We start from the raw sequence: 14,968 nt of genomic DNA, 5'->3' as shown, positions 1-14,968 counted from the left end.
ATTTGGTCATTCACACATATTGGGAGGTGCACAGATGAAAAGCCCAAAACAAAAAAGAGGCTTTTGTTCCTACACCCGCAAGCAGAAAAGATTAAAAAGATACACTTACTACACCAAACCACCATTGTTGCCACATGAAGAAGAAAGACAGAGAGAACAAGTGGGAAAAAAAATCCATTCTGGAAAGCTCTTTTTAAAATGCATTTAATGTGTTTCGAAAATTTATTTTACAGAACTTATTCTGAAAGTTTGTTCTGCAATACATTTTATGTTTTCCAAAAATCCAATTTTCAGAATTCTCATTCGGGAAAACATAATTTGAAAATTTTAAAAAGCTTATGAAAAAATTTCAAAACAGTTAATTCGGAAGTCACTTTTTACTATTGGGGTGCACAAAGAAATTGTGGATGTGCATAAAGAAAAAGCCTAAAAGAAAAGACTCAATAAGAATGTTAAACGGGTCCTAAACGAATGACGCAAGCGCTGAGAGCAAAACCTTCTTCATCTTCGTTTCGCCGACCGTTCCTCAATCCTCTTGCTCACGCGTGTGTGTGTGTGTGTATACATATATATACACTCTGTTTCTGCTTTCGCCTTTTCAGTTTCATCAAAAAAATCGAAACAAAAAAACACTGTGAACATCTCCGAAGCATGCCAGGGTTAACGTGCAACGCTTGCAACACGGAATTCAAAGATGACACTGAGCAAAAGCTCCATTACAAGTCCGAGTGGCACCGCTACAATCTCAAACGCAAGGTTCTGTTCTTCTTCTCAACTTTCATAATCGATTTCTTTCTTTATTTGTATGTTTCAATCCAGAAAGATTGAAAGCTTTGAGAATATGCAATGAAATAAGGTTTTCTCTGTTAGGGTTGTTATTTTACTGCCTGAATTCTTTGGAGAGATGTGTCGTGGGTTGTGTTATTTATTTGTTTATTTATTTATTCATTTATTTTTTATTATTTCGTAAATTTTGTTTTGTGTGGGTTGTGTTGTAATATGGAATGTGTTTTCGGTGAGGGTTGGCTTGGGTAAAGCTGCTTCGAATCAGTTGTGTTTAGAACATTTCATGGAGCAATTGTTGTGGTGTGTTTATGAGGGTGTTTTAGACTCTGTTTGGATAATATGCTGGAGCACTTATGAGAAGAAAATAAGAAAGTAAAATTAGTTTATTTTTCTTGTAAGTTAAAATCAACTTATGTAATTCTTTATTGGGAGAAGTTAGGTGAGAAAACTGATAGTTTAGTGCTTAGGTTGATTGAGTTTAGGTTCTTGGAGAAGTTTACCAAATTATATGAATAGCGTTGTCAAGCTTGCAAATATATAGCAGATTAGGGTATATTGCAAACGGAGACATACACACACATATATGAGATGTCAAGTTAGAGGAGTAAATTTATCTCAGATTATTAGGATTAAGGAGTTATTTAATAGTCATATGATCACTTGAAAAAGAGATGAGTGTGAGGAAGCAAATTTCAACCATGTAATTGAAATGGGTGATTAAGATTGAAACGAATTAAAATAAATTTAACCATCTATGTGATTGTTGTTTGACTAAGATATACTTATATAAAGTATATCTTACCTTAACTATATATAACCCTCCAATAAGTGAGGGGGAGGATTTGGTGAATATTCAATTTACCAGGAAGAGCTTGGTTTGTTTCCTTAAAAATGTTAAATTGAAATTAAATTTTTTAATACATATAGGTGGCTGGTGTTCCTGGGGTGACAGAAGCACTATTTCTGGCTAGGCAATCTGTGATTGCTCAAGAGAAGAATAAAGTGAGTGAGACCCCAATGCTGTATACCTGCGGTCTTTGTGGAAAGGATTATAAAAGTTCTAAAGCTCATGCTGAGCACCTTAAATCACGTGGTCATATGATGCGGGCCTCTGAAGGAGCTAGTGATGCAGATGAGAAGGCAATAATTAAGCCACTTCCACAACGTGTTGTGAATAGACCTCCTCCTAGAAGAGAGGTAGATAACTCTGAAAATGAAGAAAGTGAAGATGAATGGGAGGAGGTTGATCCTGAAGATGATTTGGTTGATGGGGCTGCAAAGTCCTTGACTGGTTTGAATGTGAATGAGCAAGGTGAAAATGTTGATATGGATGAAGATGAAGATGACAATGATGAGGATGACTTTGAGTTAGATCCCTCATGTTGCTTTATGTGTGATCAAAAGCACAAAACAATTGAAGACTGCATGGTTCACATGCACAAGCATCACGGATTCTTCATTCCAGATGTTGAGTATTTGAAGGATCCAAAAGGCCTCCTCACATATCTTGGCCTTAGGGTATATTTCTGTTCTACCCCTACAGCACACACATATCAACAAAAAAAAAAAGTTTGGTTTGGGTTTGGTCGTAATTTCTTCTTTTCATTTTCTAGGTCAAAAGGGACTACGAGTGTCTGTACTGCAATGATCGATGTTATCCTTTCAGCAGCTTAGAAGCAGTCAGGAAACATATGGCAGCAAAAAGCCATTGTAAAGTGCACTTTGGTGATGGTGATGATGAGGAAGAGGTAGAGTTAGAAGAGTTCTATGACTACAGCAGTAGGTTAGTACAGTTCCAGCTGCTTTCATTTCAATCTCACTGTTCTTTGTAAACTATCTCTATAAATATGGCAAGGCTTATACTTCAATCTCCAATGTATATTTTTTTTTGGTTCAGTTATGTGGATGATCAGGGCAAGCAGCTCATTGTATCTGGTGAAACAGCTAACAATGTAGAACTTGTTGGTGGGTCTGAGCTCGTAATCACCAGGAAATCTGGTGATAGAATATCAACCAGAACACTTGGTTCTCGTGAATTTTTGCGTTACTATCGTCAGAAACCCCGACCATCACCAGCAAATAGTATGGCCATTACTGCTGCGTTGGCTTCAAGGTTCACCTTCCAAACATTGTGATCTATTTCTTTGTGATTCAAGCAAATCGTAGTCAGATGATGATGAGCGATTCTTTTTGTCTTTAATTTCAGGTACAGGAGCATGGGTTTGACCACTGTCCAATCAAGGGAGCAAATTGTGAGGATGAAAGTGCTGAAGGAAATGAATAGGTCAGGTGTGGAGAATATGCGTTCCAAGATAGCAATGAAGAGTAATGTTATCCGAAACCTGCCAAATAATGTCCCATATTAGGAGCCATTGCTACCAGTTTTCTTTCTGAAGCAGTTTTAAATTTATTGATCTCATGAATCATCCACAACGAATCCAAAGAAACTAGAGTGATTTGATGTCTTCTAAAGAGAAACAGGAGCTACTCTACATGTTTTTTTTGTTGATGTTTTCATCAACATCTGGACCATAAGGACACCTTTAATTGGTGTTATTTTTAGTTTGGGGGTTATAATATCATTTCAAGGAAACAGTTTATTGGTGATATTTGTAGCCATGAAAACAATAGGACCATATTGAGTGGTATTCCTGTTGGAGTTGCAATTTTCAATTTTGATGGTTGTTTACTTCTCTTTTTCTTGTTTTAGGCTTTGAGAATAATTTAGATAGTGTTTCATTTTCATAAAGCATTTATGTATTTGGTTTCGTTTTTCCAAAATATAAGTTGTGATTTATGACATCAAACCATATGGATTTCAAATAGGAAGAGAAATGATTGTTTGGATTCCAAAATATGAAATGAAAATGTTACCGGGTTTGCTTTAAGATGAGTATTTTTTTTCACCTGTGATGCTATACTTTGAAACCAATTAATTGTAGTTAAAGAATGAGAAATTGCTCGGTCACATAGCTGAAGAAGTTTCCTTGATTACTTTAATTTTCTTTTAGTAGTAACATAAATATTCTGTGGTCAATTAACTGCTATTATCTAATTACGTAACAATCAATAATGCTAGTGTAATAAACAATTTTTCATTGAGTGCTACCTGAAAAATCATTTTTACCAAAATAATTTAGTTCGTCCTTTTAAAACACACACCAAAATTTAGAAATATTTGCATTGGTTATATTAGAATTTGTTATTTATTACATTTGGTGTGTAAATATTATACAAGAAAGCCATTTAAAACTTTCAACATGTGAATAATAATGACAAAATATCATTTGCAACTGTTAGTTCGTTGGTTCTCACATGTATTTATTACATATATTTAAATAGGATCGAATATAAATATTATACTATTCTTATTTATAAATATCAATTATTTACAAAAAATTTAAAAAAATAATTTATACTTTATTAAATTAAATTTAATTAAAATTAAAATTAATTTATATTTTGTCAAATTAAATTTTAATTTATATTTAATTTAATTTATATATATTTTATATATTTTTTATAATTTTATTTAAATTTTATTTTAAAAATTTATAAATATATTTTTTAAATATTATTAGTGAGTTTTAAAATAGACTCATTATCATCTTATATGTGAAAGAATGAACCAAAACATTATAAATCATATTAATTCCCACACCATTAATAATCCAATATAAAATGTGATTTTAAACAATTAGATGATGTTTTTTTTTCTTTGCACCCATGGTTTCTTCTTTCGCCTCTATGAAAGTATATATGTAAAAGTTGATCATTCTTTTTGTGATGCTCTTTCCTCATCTTCCATCGTCGTTTCTCCAGTCAGAATCTCACATTTTACCCGATACTAAAAGTTTCTGAATTACAAGATCCAAAAATATAAATCTTTAAACTAGAATAACAAAGTGAGAATCTTCATATTTATGGAAACGTGGAGAAAAATCACGAGGTTGCAAAAAGAAATCCCCTAGATTATTTCAACCAAAGATTTTGTATTAAAACACGCCAGAGTTTGGAGAACTAATTTTCACCTAAATCAGATATGCTCTTACTTGGCCTATTTGTTTTAAAGTTTATTAGAATTCATTTTTAATAAAATTAATTTTACACCATTAAACATGATTGAGATAATGATTGCAAGTTTAAATTAACCACAATCATAGATTTTACATAGAAATGTAGTGTAAGGAATTGATTCTACAAATCTATAAATGATAGCATTTACAAATCTATCAAAGCTATAGGCAAAGACTACACAATTCTTGCATCTCCACAAAAACATTAGAATTGGTTTTGCAAGATATTTTGCATAAAGTTCAAGTAGAACCAAATTGAATCCAAACAGAAACTTCCCATACAACCATTATGCATAATTACAAATGTAATTGCTGACATTTGAAGTGACATGGGCAATTAGTAAATGGGAACTAACATACAATACTTTTTCAGTGACATAGAAGCTAGCATCTGTGTTATTCTTCATATCACAATCAATTTACTATATCCTATATGTACAGCCAAAATAAGATAAAAAAAATTCATTATTCCATAGTTATGCAGCAGAATGCTAGCTAAATCACTGTGGCTGCCTATGAGGAAATTAATAGGCAAATGTATAAAAGAAATGAAACTGAGTATGTGACCACATGCAAGTGTCAAATTTACAGAGTCCTCTAATCACCATATCTCAAGCTAAAAGCAACAGAGGAGCTAAATGTATTCTTTGCATGACAAATCACAATCTGATTCATGTCCCCTGAAGTTTTGCTTTCACACACTGTCTGCAAACATTGAGAAAATTCCAAACACATATTTAGAGGTAATAAGTAGAACAAAATCCCTCAGCACCATTGTTGTGCACTTTCAAGACAAGGAAATCTACAATTAGCAGTGTGTTTAAGTCATAATCAGGAACTTTAAACAATAACAAAATCTTGAGCAGCCAAAACATACCTAATTGTCATAAAAGCGGGACCGACGTCTATGGGATCTGTGAATAACAAGATTGAGATAAGGATATTGAAATTATAATTCAAAGTTCAAACATCAAAATAAAACACTTAATCTAATACAGTTAGTCAGTCTTTAAGTCATATTGAATAACTGGGAAATGATAACATGTGCAAACATTTGAGTCAGATGAATTTAATCATTAACTGTCGAAGAAAATTGCTTCTAAATCCAACTTTGGAAAAAGAAATATTCAGCACCATACCATGCTCTTTTTTTAATTCAATAGCAAGTCAAAAACTATCAAAATAGCCTGAAATAGCTAACTAGTACATTAATTTACAACTGTAACATTTGAATGAACCACAAAAACTTAGGTTGCTAACAAATCATAAGATCATGTTTGTTTTTCAATTGAGTAATTACACGCTTTGCAGTAATGCAAATGAAATACCATTCATTTAGAAAGTTAGAGTATTAAAATGGAAACGTAGAAAATGGTAACTTGTTTAGAATGTTAAGCTTCAGAAGAATTCATCTTTAGCAACGGAAGACTACTTATCATGGTACCAGAAGAAACATTGAAAAGGTTATGCACGCAACTTCACCATAAAGACATGAGTTGTAAAGGTGAACAAAGAAAGAAAAGTCTATACACCTGCGATAACCAGCATTACTCCTTGAAGAGCCACTTGTACTAACAAAATCATCATCAGTCTCTTCTATCCTATAATCTGCATACTCCACAGATGCGACAGAACCTTCATCAGAGTTTGAAGTATCATAACTTAAACGGCGATTACTCCTTCTTGTGTGACTGACTCTTGCCCTTCTTCTATTTCTCGATCTTCTGAAGTTATCAAAGTACAGAATACATGAGGTCCACCAGTTGCCCTCATCTCCAGGGAAGTCCTCAAACTCATCTCTAGCATCGTCATCCCCGTACTCAATCACATAATCTCCAAGAACCACCCCTCTGGGAATTTCTGAATGAATAGTACTCAGAACATCTATGATCTCTGATGATTGTTGAAAATTCTCCCAATCAAGTTGGCGTGCAGGATCAACTTTTGATGGGCGTGCATGAGGATGTTCAAGCTGAGCATGTTTTTGCAGCTCCAAGTAACTTCCCATGAATGTACATTGCACCTCATCACAACAGCGCTTCTTCTCATCAAGATGACCACGAGCTTTATCGACAACAATCCACCCAGAAACCTCACCTCTACACAAGGGGCAAGTCAGATTGCATTCATCATTGGATTGCTTAGCATTGCTATTTTCAGTATTTTCAGCAGAAGCAGTAGAAGACACCAGAGAGGCTGGCACACCACTTGAATTTTTGAAGCGATCCAAACAATTAGAGTGCAATTGATTTGTGTCACAAACAAAAGCACGACATCCGTTATCATAAGATGAACACTGAAGAAGAACACTATTATGAGGAAAATCCAAACATATAGGACAGACTACATCGTCCCAGTTGATGGTCAACTGAATATCCTCCATGCCTTCTTTAAACCCACCAGACCCAAAACCATATACAGCTCAGTTATAACAAAACCATATTTGTGCTAGTCAATTACATGCTCCTTATTCTTCAAAATCAAAACATGGAGATGAAAACTTGAAAATGTATGAAGAAAACCGTATCCTGGAAAGAGACAAAGACAATATAATTTAGAATGTACAACAAAGGTACTTCGAATTTAGACACCTTTGAATATTTAAGTGCGCAACTGCAAGCAAACACATAAAACCAATCAGAACATCGTTTTGACAAAAAAACGTGTTGAAAGTGCCTGTTAGAAACATTTTACTATTGTCTTCTAGAACGTCTTGTAAAGCTATTTTCTGTTGTACCTGTCAATCATATAGGGTCCTAGGGTGTAGGTTTTCTTATCAACCTTTTCTATTTCAGATTGCATAATTTTCTATATTAATACATCGGCTGAGAGGTATGAATCTCACACAGCTCTTCAATGGCATGTGTTATGTATCCGAGTAGGAGACGTAACGAAATCACCCTCTCACACACTCACAACAAGCAAAAGAATAATGAAAGAATGGAATTTAACGAATGAATATCTTTTATTGATGGTAATATCTGAATAAAAAAAAAGTAAACAATAATTGGGAGCATAACCTCCATCAATTATTTGGGAGCATAACCTCCCTCACAAGACAATAATGTCTGTCACATCTCTCCCTTAACCCTAGACTCTAGCTTTATTTATACTAATTATTTCCCGCCCCATCTCTTACTGAATATTTCCCTAGAATATATCTGCATTTAATATAAATATCTTTATATTTAATATAAATATCCCCCATATATTATCCTAGCATATATCCTTAATTATAAATATCTTATATTGAATATTTCCCTAGGATATATATTTATTTACTCTAATTAACTTATACTGAATATTCTCTCCTATTGTGGCTCCTTTTACTGTAATTAGCTCTCCCCCCCCCCCCCCAAACCGCTGTGCAGTTAAGATGGTGATTCTTCAACCGTTCGGCTCAAGTCCTTCCCTGCTTCCCACCGTTCGGCCTGGTCGTTCCCCTTTGTCCACCGTTCGGTCTAACCGTTCCCCCTTTTCCACTATTCGGCCTTACCTCTCCGTGCCTTCCACCGTTCGGCCTTTACGGTCAATACCGTTCAGCCTCACTTCCCTCCTACCTTTCTTCTCCTTCTCATTACCTCCCACCTTATACCCTAACAGCATGTCTCTTTGTAAAATACAAACACATGCCAAACACTTTGTTAAAGTGGCAAACTTATAAAACCTTTTTTTGTGATTCTGACACACCTTGGATATAATCCAACAAGGTTCCGACACAAACTCAATAATTTTTTTGAAGTTGAAAAGAAAGAAACTTATTACTGAGTTCCTATTTGTCCTTTCAACAAAATAAACCGTGTATTTCACATTTTGTATTTTGTGTTTCCCCTTCTGGATTTAATTTTGTCTTTAGACGAATCTAACAAAGACGGTGTCTTTTTCAGTGATAGTGGTGACCGAAAGGGGGTGAAACATCTTAAATGAATTAGAACCTTTTTTCACTTTTTCGATTTTAGATGGACGGATTAGATCCATTTTTGTATTAGGAAATAATGTATTTAGATTTTTATATTTGACTAACTCTTTTATAGATGATTTTGAATAATCTTGATTGTCAATTTAAATGTCATAACAATGTGAAATGTGTGTGCATGTGTCGCCATAGCCTATGTCTTGGAGATTATAAGTGTTGCAAGTGTTCATGTGTGTGTGCATGCTTCATAGGCTGAGAGTGACCTCCCATGCTTCATTTTTCTCCAAAATTCATTATTCTCAACTTGGAACAGAGTGGTATTGGATTGCTCTGCCTGTCACTCCTAGTCATTATTCGATCCATCATCAAGACGTGTAGGTATAGGTGGACATACTCAATGTTTCTACAATAACATAATGCCAAAAATACTTTTCTTCTAAATTTTCTTGCTCACACGGAGTCAATTTGTCCACACACATCATAGCAAAATGGTAGAGCAGAAAAAAAGAAATTTAGTCATGTATCCATCATTGGAGTGAAGTCATTCTTACCACCATTTGTTTTTATAAATAGAATGTCATCTTCATCCCTTGAAAACAAAATTCCTCGTTCCATTCTTTTTTCCAACTTTTATTTCATGATTCATCATGTATTCTTGTTCCGGGGCTAGATAAACTTTCTGCAAGAACCATCAAATATGTTTTTCTTGGTTATTCTTGTCTACGAAAGGGGTGCTGCTATTCTTCATAAACAAAACAGTATTACATGTTGACTAGTGTCAACTTTGAAGAAACTCTTTTATTTTTCTTCTTCCAATACAAGATGTTGCCTTTGTCCAACAAGTCTAACCTCTACCATTCCTTGATCACTTCTCCTAAAATTCTCAACTGAATACAACTCCATGTCCTTATCCTACGGATTCCAAGCCTTTACCACCTTCACCATTTCTTATTCCTTATCAATGTCGGATACAAGGAGCTAGGACAAGTTTGCATGGTGATTTTGCTCCATGTCCTTCTCTATCACCCAGCCATAAAACTATTCCAAGTTATGATCAAGAGTTTGATTGGCCAATTGCTCTTCCCAAGGGTATTCATTCTACTCAATATCCTCCATCTTGTTTGTATGAAGATAAAGGAAATACCCAAATTTTTCTGGCATTGTGATGCTGATTGGGCAAGGTCTCCTATAGATAGGCCTTCCACTACTGGGTATTGTATATCTATTGGAGACAATATAATTTCCTAAAAGAGCACAATGGAATATAGTGAAAAACTATATTTGGATTAATCTCCTTTGTGTAAAATACACATATAGGGTTCCTTATTTATAATAGAAGAAATATGGGCTAAGCCCAAAATACAAATAAGAAATAATAACAAACTAACTAAAAGATAAAAGATATAATATATCTAACACTCCCCCTCAAGCTGGAGCATACAAATTGTATGAACTAAGCTTGGAATAGATAAACTCAGTGTTGAACTAGATGATTTGTCTTTCAAGAGTGTGAGGCAAACATAGATGGACTAACAGCATCTTGTAAAACTGTGGGCAATGACAAACTGCAAGGACTGATTCCCAATCAATGATGGATGAGTGACGGGATCAACAGTAGTAGCTGAAAGCTAAGAGCTACAAAACTGCAGGGACTACACTAAATCCTCATCAATGATGGATGGGTGACGGGATCAACAGTAGTAGCTGAAATCTACAAAACTGCAGGGACTACACCCATATATATGTGACTTGCAGTGTCTTGGAAACGTACTTCCCCTTAGTGTGAAGGGCGGAAATGTGGAATATCACAGTTGCTGGACCACTAAAACAAAACAAAATATTAAGCTACAATGCTGAAACAAAGGCATCAAAGATCCAAAGATATGTTGGAGGTCCAAAATTCTTTGCTGGACAACTCCGAAGTGGTGATACTTAGCAGTGTATCACAAGAAGATCAGACTAAACTCTAGCCCAAGAAGAACTGACACAGTTGCGTCTGTTTGAGGCGGTAGCGACTGCAACGACAGTTGACAACTATAAAACTATAGGGACTAAATTGTCATCATTGACTGATGGGACTGATGGGGCCTGTAGTGGCGGGAAGCGACAAAACTACAGGGACTACCATCACTAACTGACGAGGTGATGGGGGCCTACAATGGTTGGAAGCATTCAGCGGCAAACGGCCGGACAACGACAAACGGCCGGACAGCGGCAAACGGCGCGATAGCGGCAAACGACGCAGCGGCAAACGGCGCCTGGACAGCGAAAACCCTAGGTATGAGCCCAAGCCAACAAAACGGAGAAACAGGAACCAAAACACACTCAAGAAGCTCCGGCGAGACGATCTGCAGTGACGCGGTGAAACTCCGACACCAGGAAGGCGGCGCGTGCAGAACACGCGACCGAGACTGCCGAGAAGAAGAAGCGCGTGGAGGCGCGTGGTGAGGAGTCTGGTCATCACTCCGGCGGGGTTGACCGTCGCTCGAGGAGACGCTTCAGATCCGCTGGTCACCGGTAGAAACTGTGACGGCGGCCGGCGATGGCGGAGTGGCCTGAAAGAAGCGCTGTGTGGCGGCGCGTGACTGAGAAGCGGCTCTCGAAACCAGCGTGGTTGGTCGTCGCTCGAAGAGACGTTCGAGATCCGCAGGTCACCCGTCGAAACTATGACGGTGGCCGGCGGTGGCGGTGGCAGCGGCGACGGCAGCGACGGTGCCCGGAGTTAGCAGAGACGGCAGCGGAAAGTGGCGGCGACATCAGTGGCACACTGGGTCTGGACTGGTGCTGACTGTGGCAGAAATTTAAGAAGGAAAAAATGGACTGCCCACTGAGATTTTAGGGGCTGCCGGCGGCCATGGCGGCCGGCCGCCGGCAGACAGCAAAAACCCTCGAAGAAAATCAGAGAACCTGCTCTGATACCATATTGAATATAGTGAAAAACTATATTTGGATTAATCTCCCTTGTGTAAAATACACATATAGGGTTCCTTATTTATAATAGAAGAAATATGGGCTAAGCCCAAAATACAAATAAGAAATAATAACAAACTAACTAAAAGATAAAAGATATAATATATCTAACATATATCTATTGGAGACAATATAATTTCCTAAAAGAGCACAATGGAAGAGCAGGAAGCATAACATTGTTGTTTGATCTAGTGCTTAAGCTGGATATAGGGCAATGATTTCAATCACCAATGAACCTCTGTGGATCAAACAACTTCTCCAAGAATTGAAATTGTGACATTCAACCAACGAAGTTGTATTGTGACAATCAAGATGCATTCCACGTTGTCTGTAATCGTATGTACCATGAAATAACCAAACACATAGAAGTTAATTGACATTCTGTTTGAGAGAAGTTGTTGTCGAAAGAAATTAGCACTGAACTTATCAGCTCCGATGATCAGGTTGCAAATGGGTTGACTAAGTCTACAAGGGGTACTCAAATGAAATTCATATGCTCCATGCTTGATGCGTACTTATATTTATGCTCCAAGGGAGAGTGTTAGAAAATTTTATTATTGTCTTGTAGAACATTTTCTGGTAAAGCTGTTTTCTGCTGTACCTGTCAACCATATAGGGTCCTAGGGTGTAGATTTTCTTCTCAAACTCTTTGTATTTCAAATTGCATATCTTTTATATTAATAGATCAGCTGAGAGTAATCTCTAAAGCTTCAGTTTTCTCTAAAATCCCTAATTCTCAACTGTGTCCTATCAAAAACCTGAACCTATTCAGCTAAAGATATAATTACATGACTACGTATTCCTCTAAGTTCCTCAGAGAAATAGTACAAAATCAAAATTCAGAGATGAAGTGCGCTAATACTGACTGATTGACCAATAAACTGATATACAGATACAATCCAAAAGCCAGAGAGCACCATCACTTTAAGAGATCATAACCAGTTAAATTCCATAAACAATACTTCATCCAAATCCGAAATTTTACGGAAAAAACCAAAGAAGAACAGCTGTCAACACATCAAATAGCAGAAAAATCACCTACAGAATAAAACAAAGTGACCCCATATTGATACTAAAACACATAATTACCAGATAACGAAGCAGGTGTTTCAGATAGATAAAAGAACAAACCCACCTAACAAATACAACTAATTAAAGAACTCAAACAAAAACCATCCAACATCCATTTTTGATGAAAAATAAAATAGACAACCAAAATTTCAACACAAATGACCAGGTTGACCAATCCGAAATAAGGAGTATCCCAAACCGATGGTAAAAAAATGGTAAGACTTAAACCTGAGGAAGACATATATTGAAACGGACCCAGCAAATAATCAAACACCCATAAAAGAAGAAGAAAAAAAGTGACAAACTTTGACACAAAAGTGATCAAAGTACATTGAAAAACAGGGTCCAAGGAGAAAGACAAGGCCACCAAACCTTAAACACGAGAATTGATAACTGAACAGAGAAACCTCGTACGAAGGGATTGGATTGGTATTTCGGTTCCAAGTGTTGTTGTTGCTGCTGCTCCGATCTTTGGTGCAAATGGGGATGCTAGTTTCAGCACTAGTGTGAAAAGGTACGCGCTTTCTCTCTCTCCGCTCTTTCCCTTCCAAGTACATTTCTTCAATTTCTTCTCTTTTATACTACTAATAATAATAATAATAATAAATTATTATTATTATTATTATTATTATTATTATTATTATTATTATTATTATTATTATTATATAGAAAAGGGAAAGACAACGTAAGTGTCTAAGACGTCACTCAAATTTACTGCATTTTTTTTAAATAATCAACTTATTTTGAAAATTTTAATTTTGGTCTGCGTTATATTTTAGAGTTTAATTTTTGTCAACTGTAAAATAATAGAATTTAATGAGTATGTTTTGATAGAGTAATATTTTAATAAGAATTAATTAAAAAACATGTTTATATTATTTTTAACATAATAATTATTAAATTTAACATATTTATCTATCATATATAATAGTTTGTAGTTGAATGATGAGATGTTTTGACTATTTTTTCAAAATTTATATTGCCAACAAATAAAACTTATTTTTTATATCATCGTAATTGCTTGCAAAATTAAAATTTGTCATAGAATCATATTTTTAATTAAATAACAATTTTAAAACTTTCGTATTTTCGATGCATGCACTATTTATAAGTAAAATTTATATATTTATCATCATCTATAAATCATACATTGTTATTTTGAATTGCAAGAAATTATGTATATATAAAATATATGACTTGCTTAATTTTAGAAGATATGGTACCATATTGATTAAAGATAATTTTAATATTAAATACAAATATAAATTAAGTCTATTTTATTAATTATAACATTTAATAATCGTATACTTATATATTATTTTGAGTATTGACTTTTCAATTTAACTTAAGAATTGATTGCTAAGTACTTTTGACTTTGAAAGATCCTCTACATTTATTTTTATTTATTACAAAATTAATCATGGACTTCTTTGCTCTACCTCTTTTAAATTTTTTAACAGGAGTCACTTGACTACTTTCAATGAAATGCGTGTTAATAAAAAAATAATCAGTGCCAAAAGTACTTTTAAATTAAAATTACTTAATATAATAACTACATTAACAGATAAATTGAATAATTTGTCAGTTTATGTATCGATAGTAAAAAAGTAAAATGTATGATTATAGAATTTGATTAATAATTGCATGTTTAATATAAAAACAAAAGTTAGTAAATAATACTTAAGTAAACTTTAATGTTCTTCTTTCAACATCAATTTCTTCATACCATTTTTTAATTGGATTTGAATCTTAGTCTAACGATTTCTCTTTTACCTAATAAAAGCATTGATATCTTATGCAAATTAAAATTCTATTGTGATCGAATGGTCAAAGTCAAACTAGTTTTTTATTATTTTTAACATACTTCGTAATCACGACAAAAATATGGTTCCGTGAATATGATTTCTTCCTAATGAAATTATCAACTTCATTCTATAAAAAAAAGACAATATTTAATGAAAAAGATATATCATTTTTAAACATGTTATAAATTTAAATATTTTTAACTAATTCTTTTTTGGAAAAATATTTTATTAAATATTAAAAATATCTTTTATTTTCATTTAAGCATTTCTATATCTAATAAAACAAAAAGGTTTAATCGTATTCGTAAGTTAATCAAATTATTTTATAGGATAATGATACTTTA

At 34.4% G+C, this 14,968-nt stretch overlaps 2 protein-coding genes across 3 annotated transcripts; one reads left to right on the top strand and one right to left on the bottom strand.

The window, feature by feature from the left end:
* Nucleotides 1-470: 470 nt before the first annotated feature.
* On the top strand, nt 471-3,480 carry LOC124824264 (Zinc finger protein 622). Its single transcript, XM_047296677.2, has 5 exons — nt 471-756; nt 1,714-2,304; nt 2,400-2,569; nt 2,684-2,899; nt 2,993-3,480. The coding sequence occupies exons 1-5, from the start codon at nt 472-474 to the stop codon at nt 3,150-3,152; spliced, it is 1,422 nt and encodes a 473-aa protein (XP_047152633.2). The 5' UTR covers nt 471; the 3' UTR covers nt 3,153-3,480.
* A 1,637-nt stretch (nt 3,481-5,117) lies between these two features.
* LOC124824263 (E3 ubiquitin-protein ligase, putative (DUF1644)) lies at nt 5,118-13,363 on the bottom strand. Of its 2 annotated transcripts, none has more exons than XM_047296676.2 (4): nt 13,192-13,363; nt 6,395-7,390; nt 5,740-5,776; nt 5,118-5,664 (listed from the first exon to the last, which is right to left on the bottom strand). In XM_047296676.2, exons 2-3 carry the CDS (start codon nt 7,243-7,245, stop codon nt 5,740-5,742), a joined length of 888 nt encoding a protein of 295 aa, XP_047152632.1. In that variant the 5' UTR covers nt 7,246-7,390; nt 13,192-13,363; the 3' UTR covers nt 5,118-5,664. The 2 variants fall into 2 exon arrangements, with proteins under 2 accessions (XP_047152632.1, XP_047152631.1); XM_047296675.2 differs by having other exon boundaries at nt 5,118-5,567.
* Between the last annotated feature and the right edge of the window lie 1,605 nt (nt 13,364-14,968).

The sequence above is a fragment of the Vigna umbellata genome, chromosome 1 (genome assembly GCF_029865625.1).
Source record: "Vigna umbellata cultivar VRB3 chromosome 1, Vumbellata_1.0, whole genome shotgun sequence".
NCBI lineage: Eukaryota > Viridiplantae > Streptophyta > Magnoliopsida > Fabales > Fabaceae > Vigna > Vigna umbellata.
The sequence above is the reverse complement of the archived record's forward strand: the minus strand, read 5'-3'. Positions and strand labels throughout refer to the sequence as shown.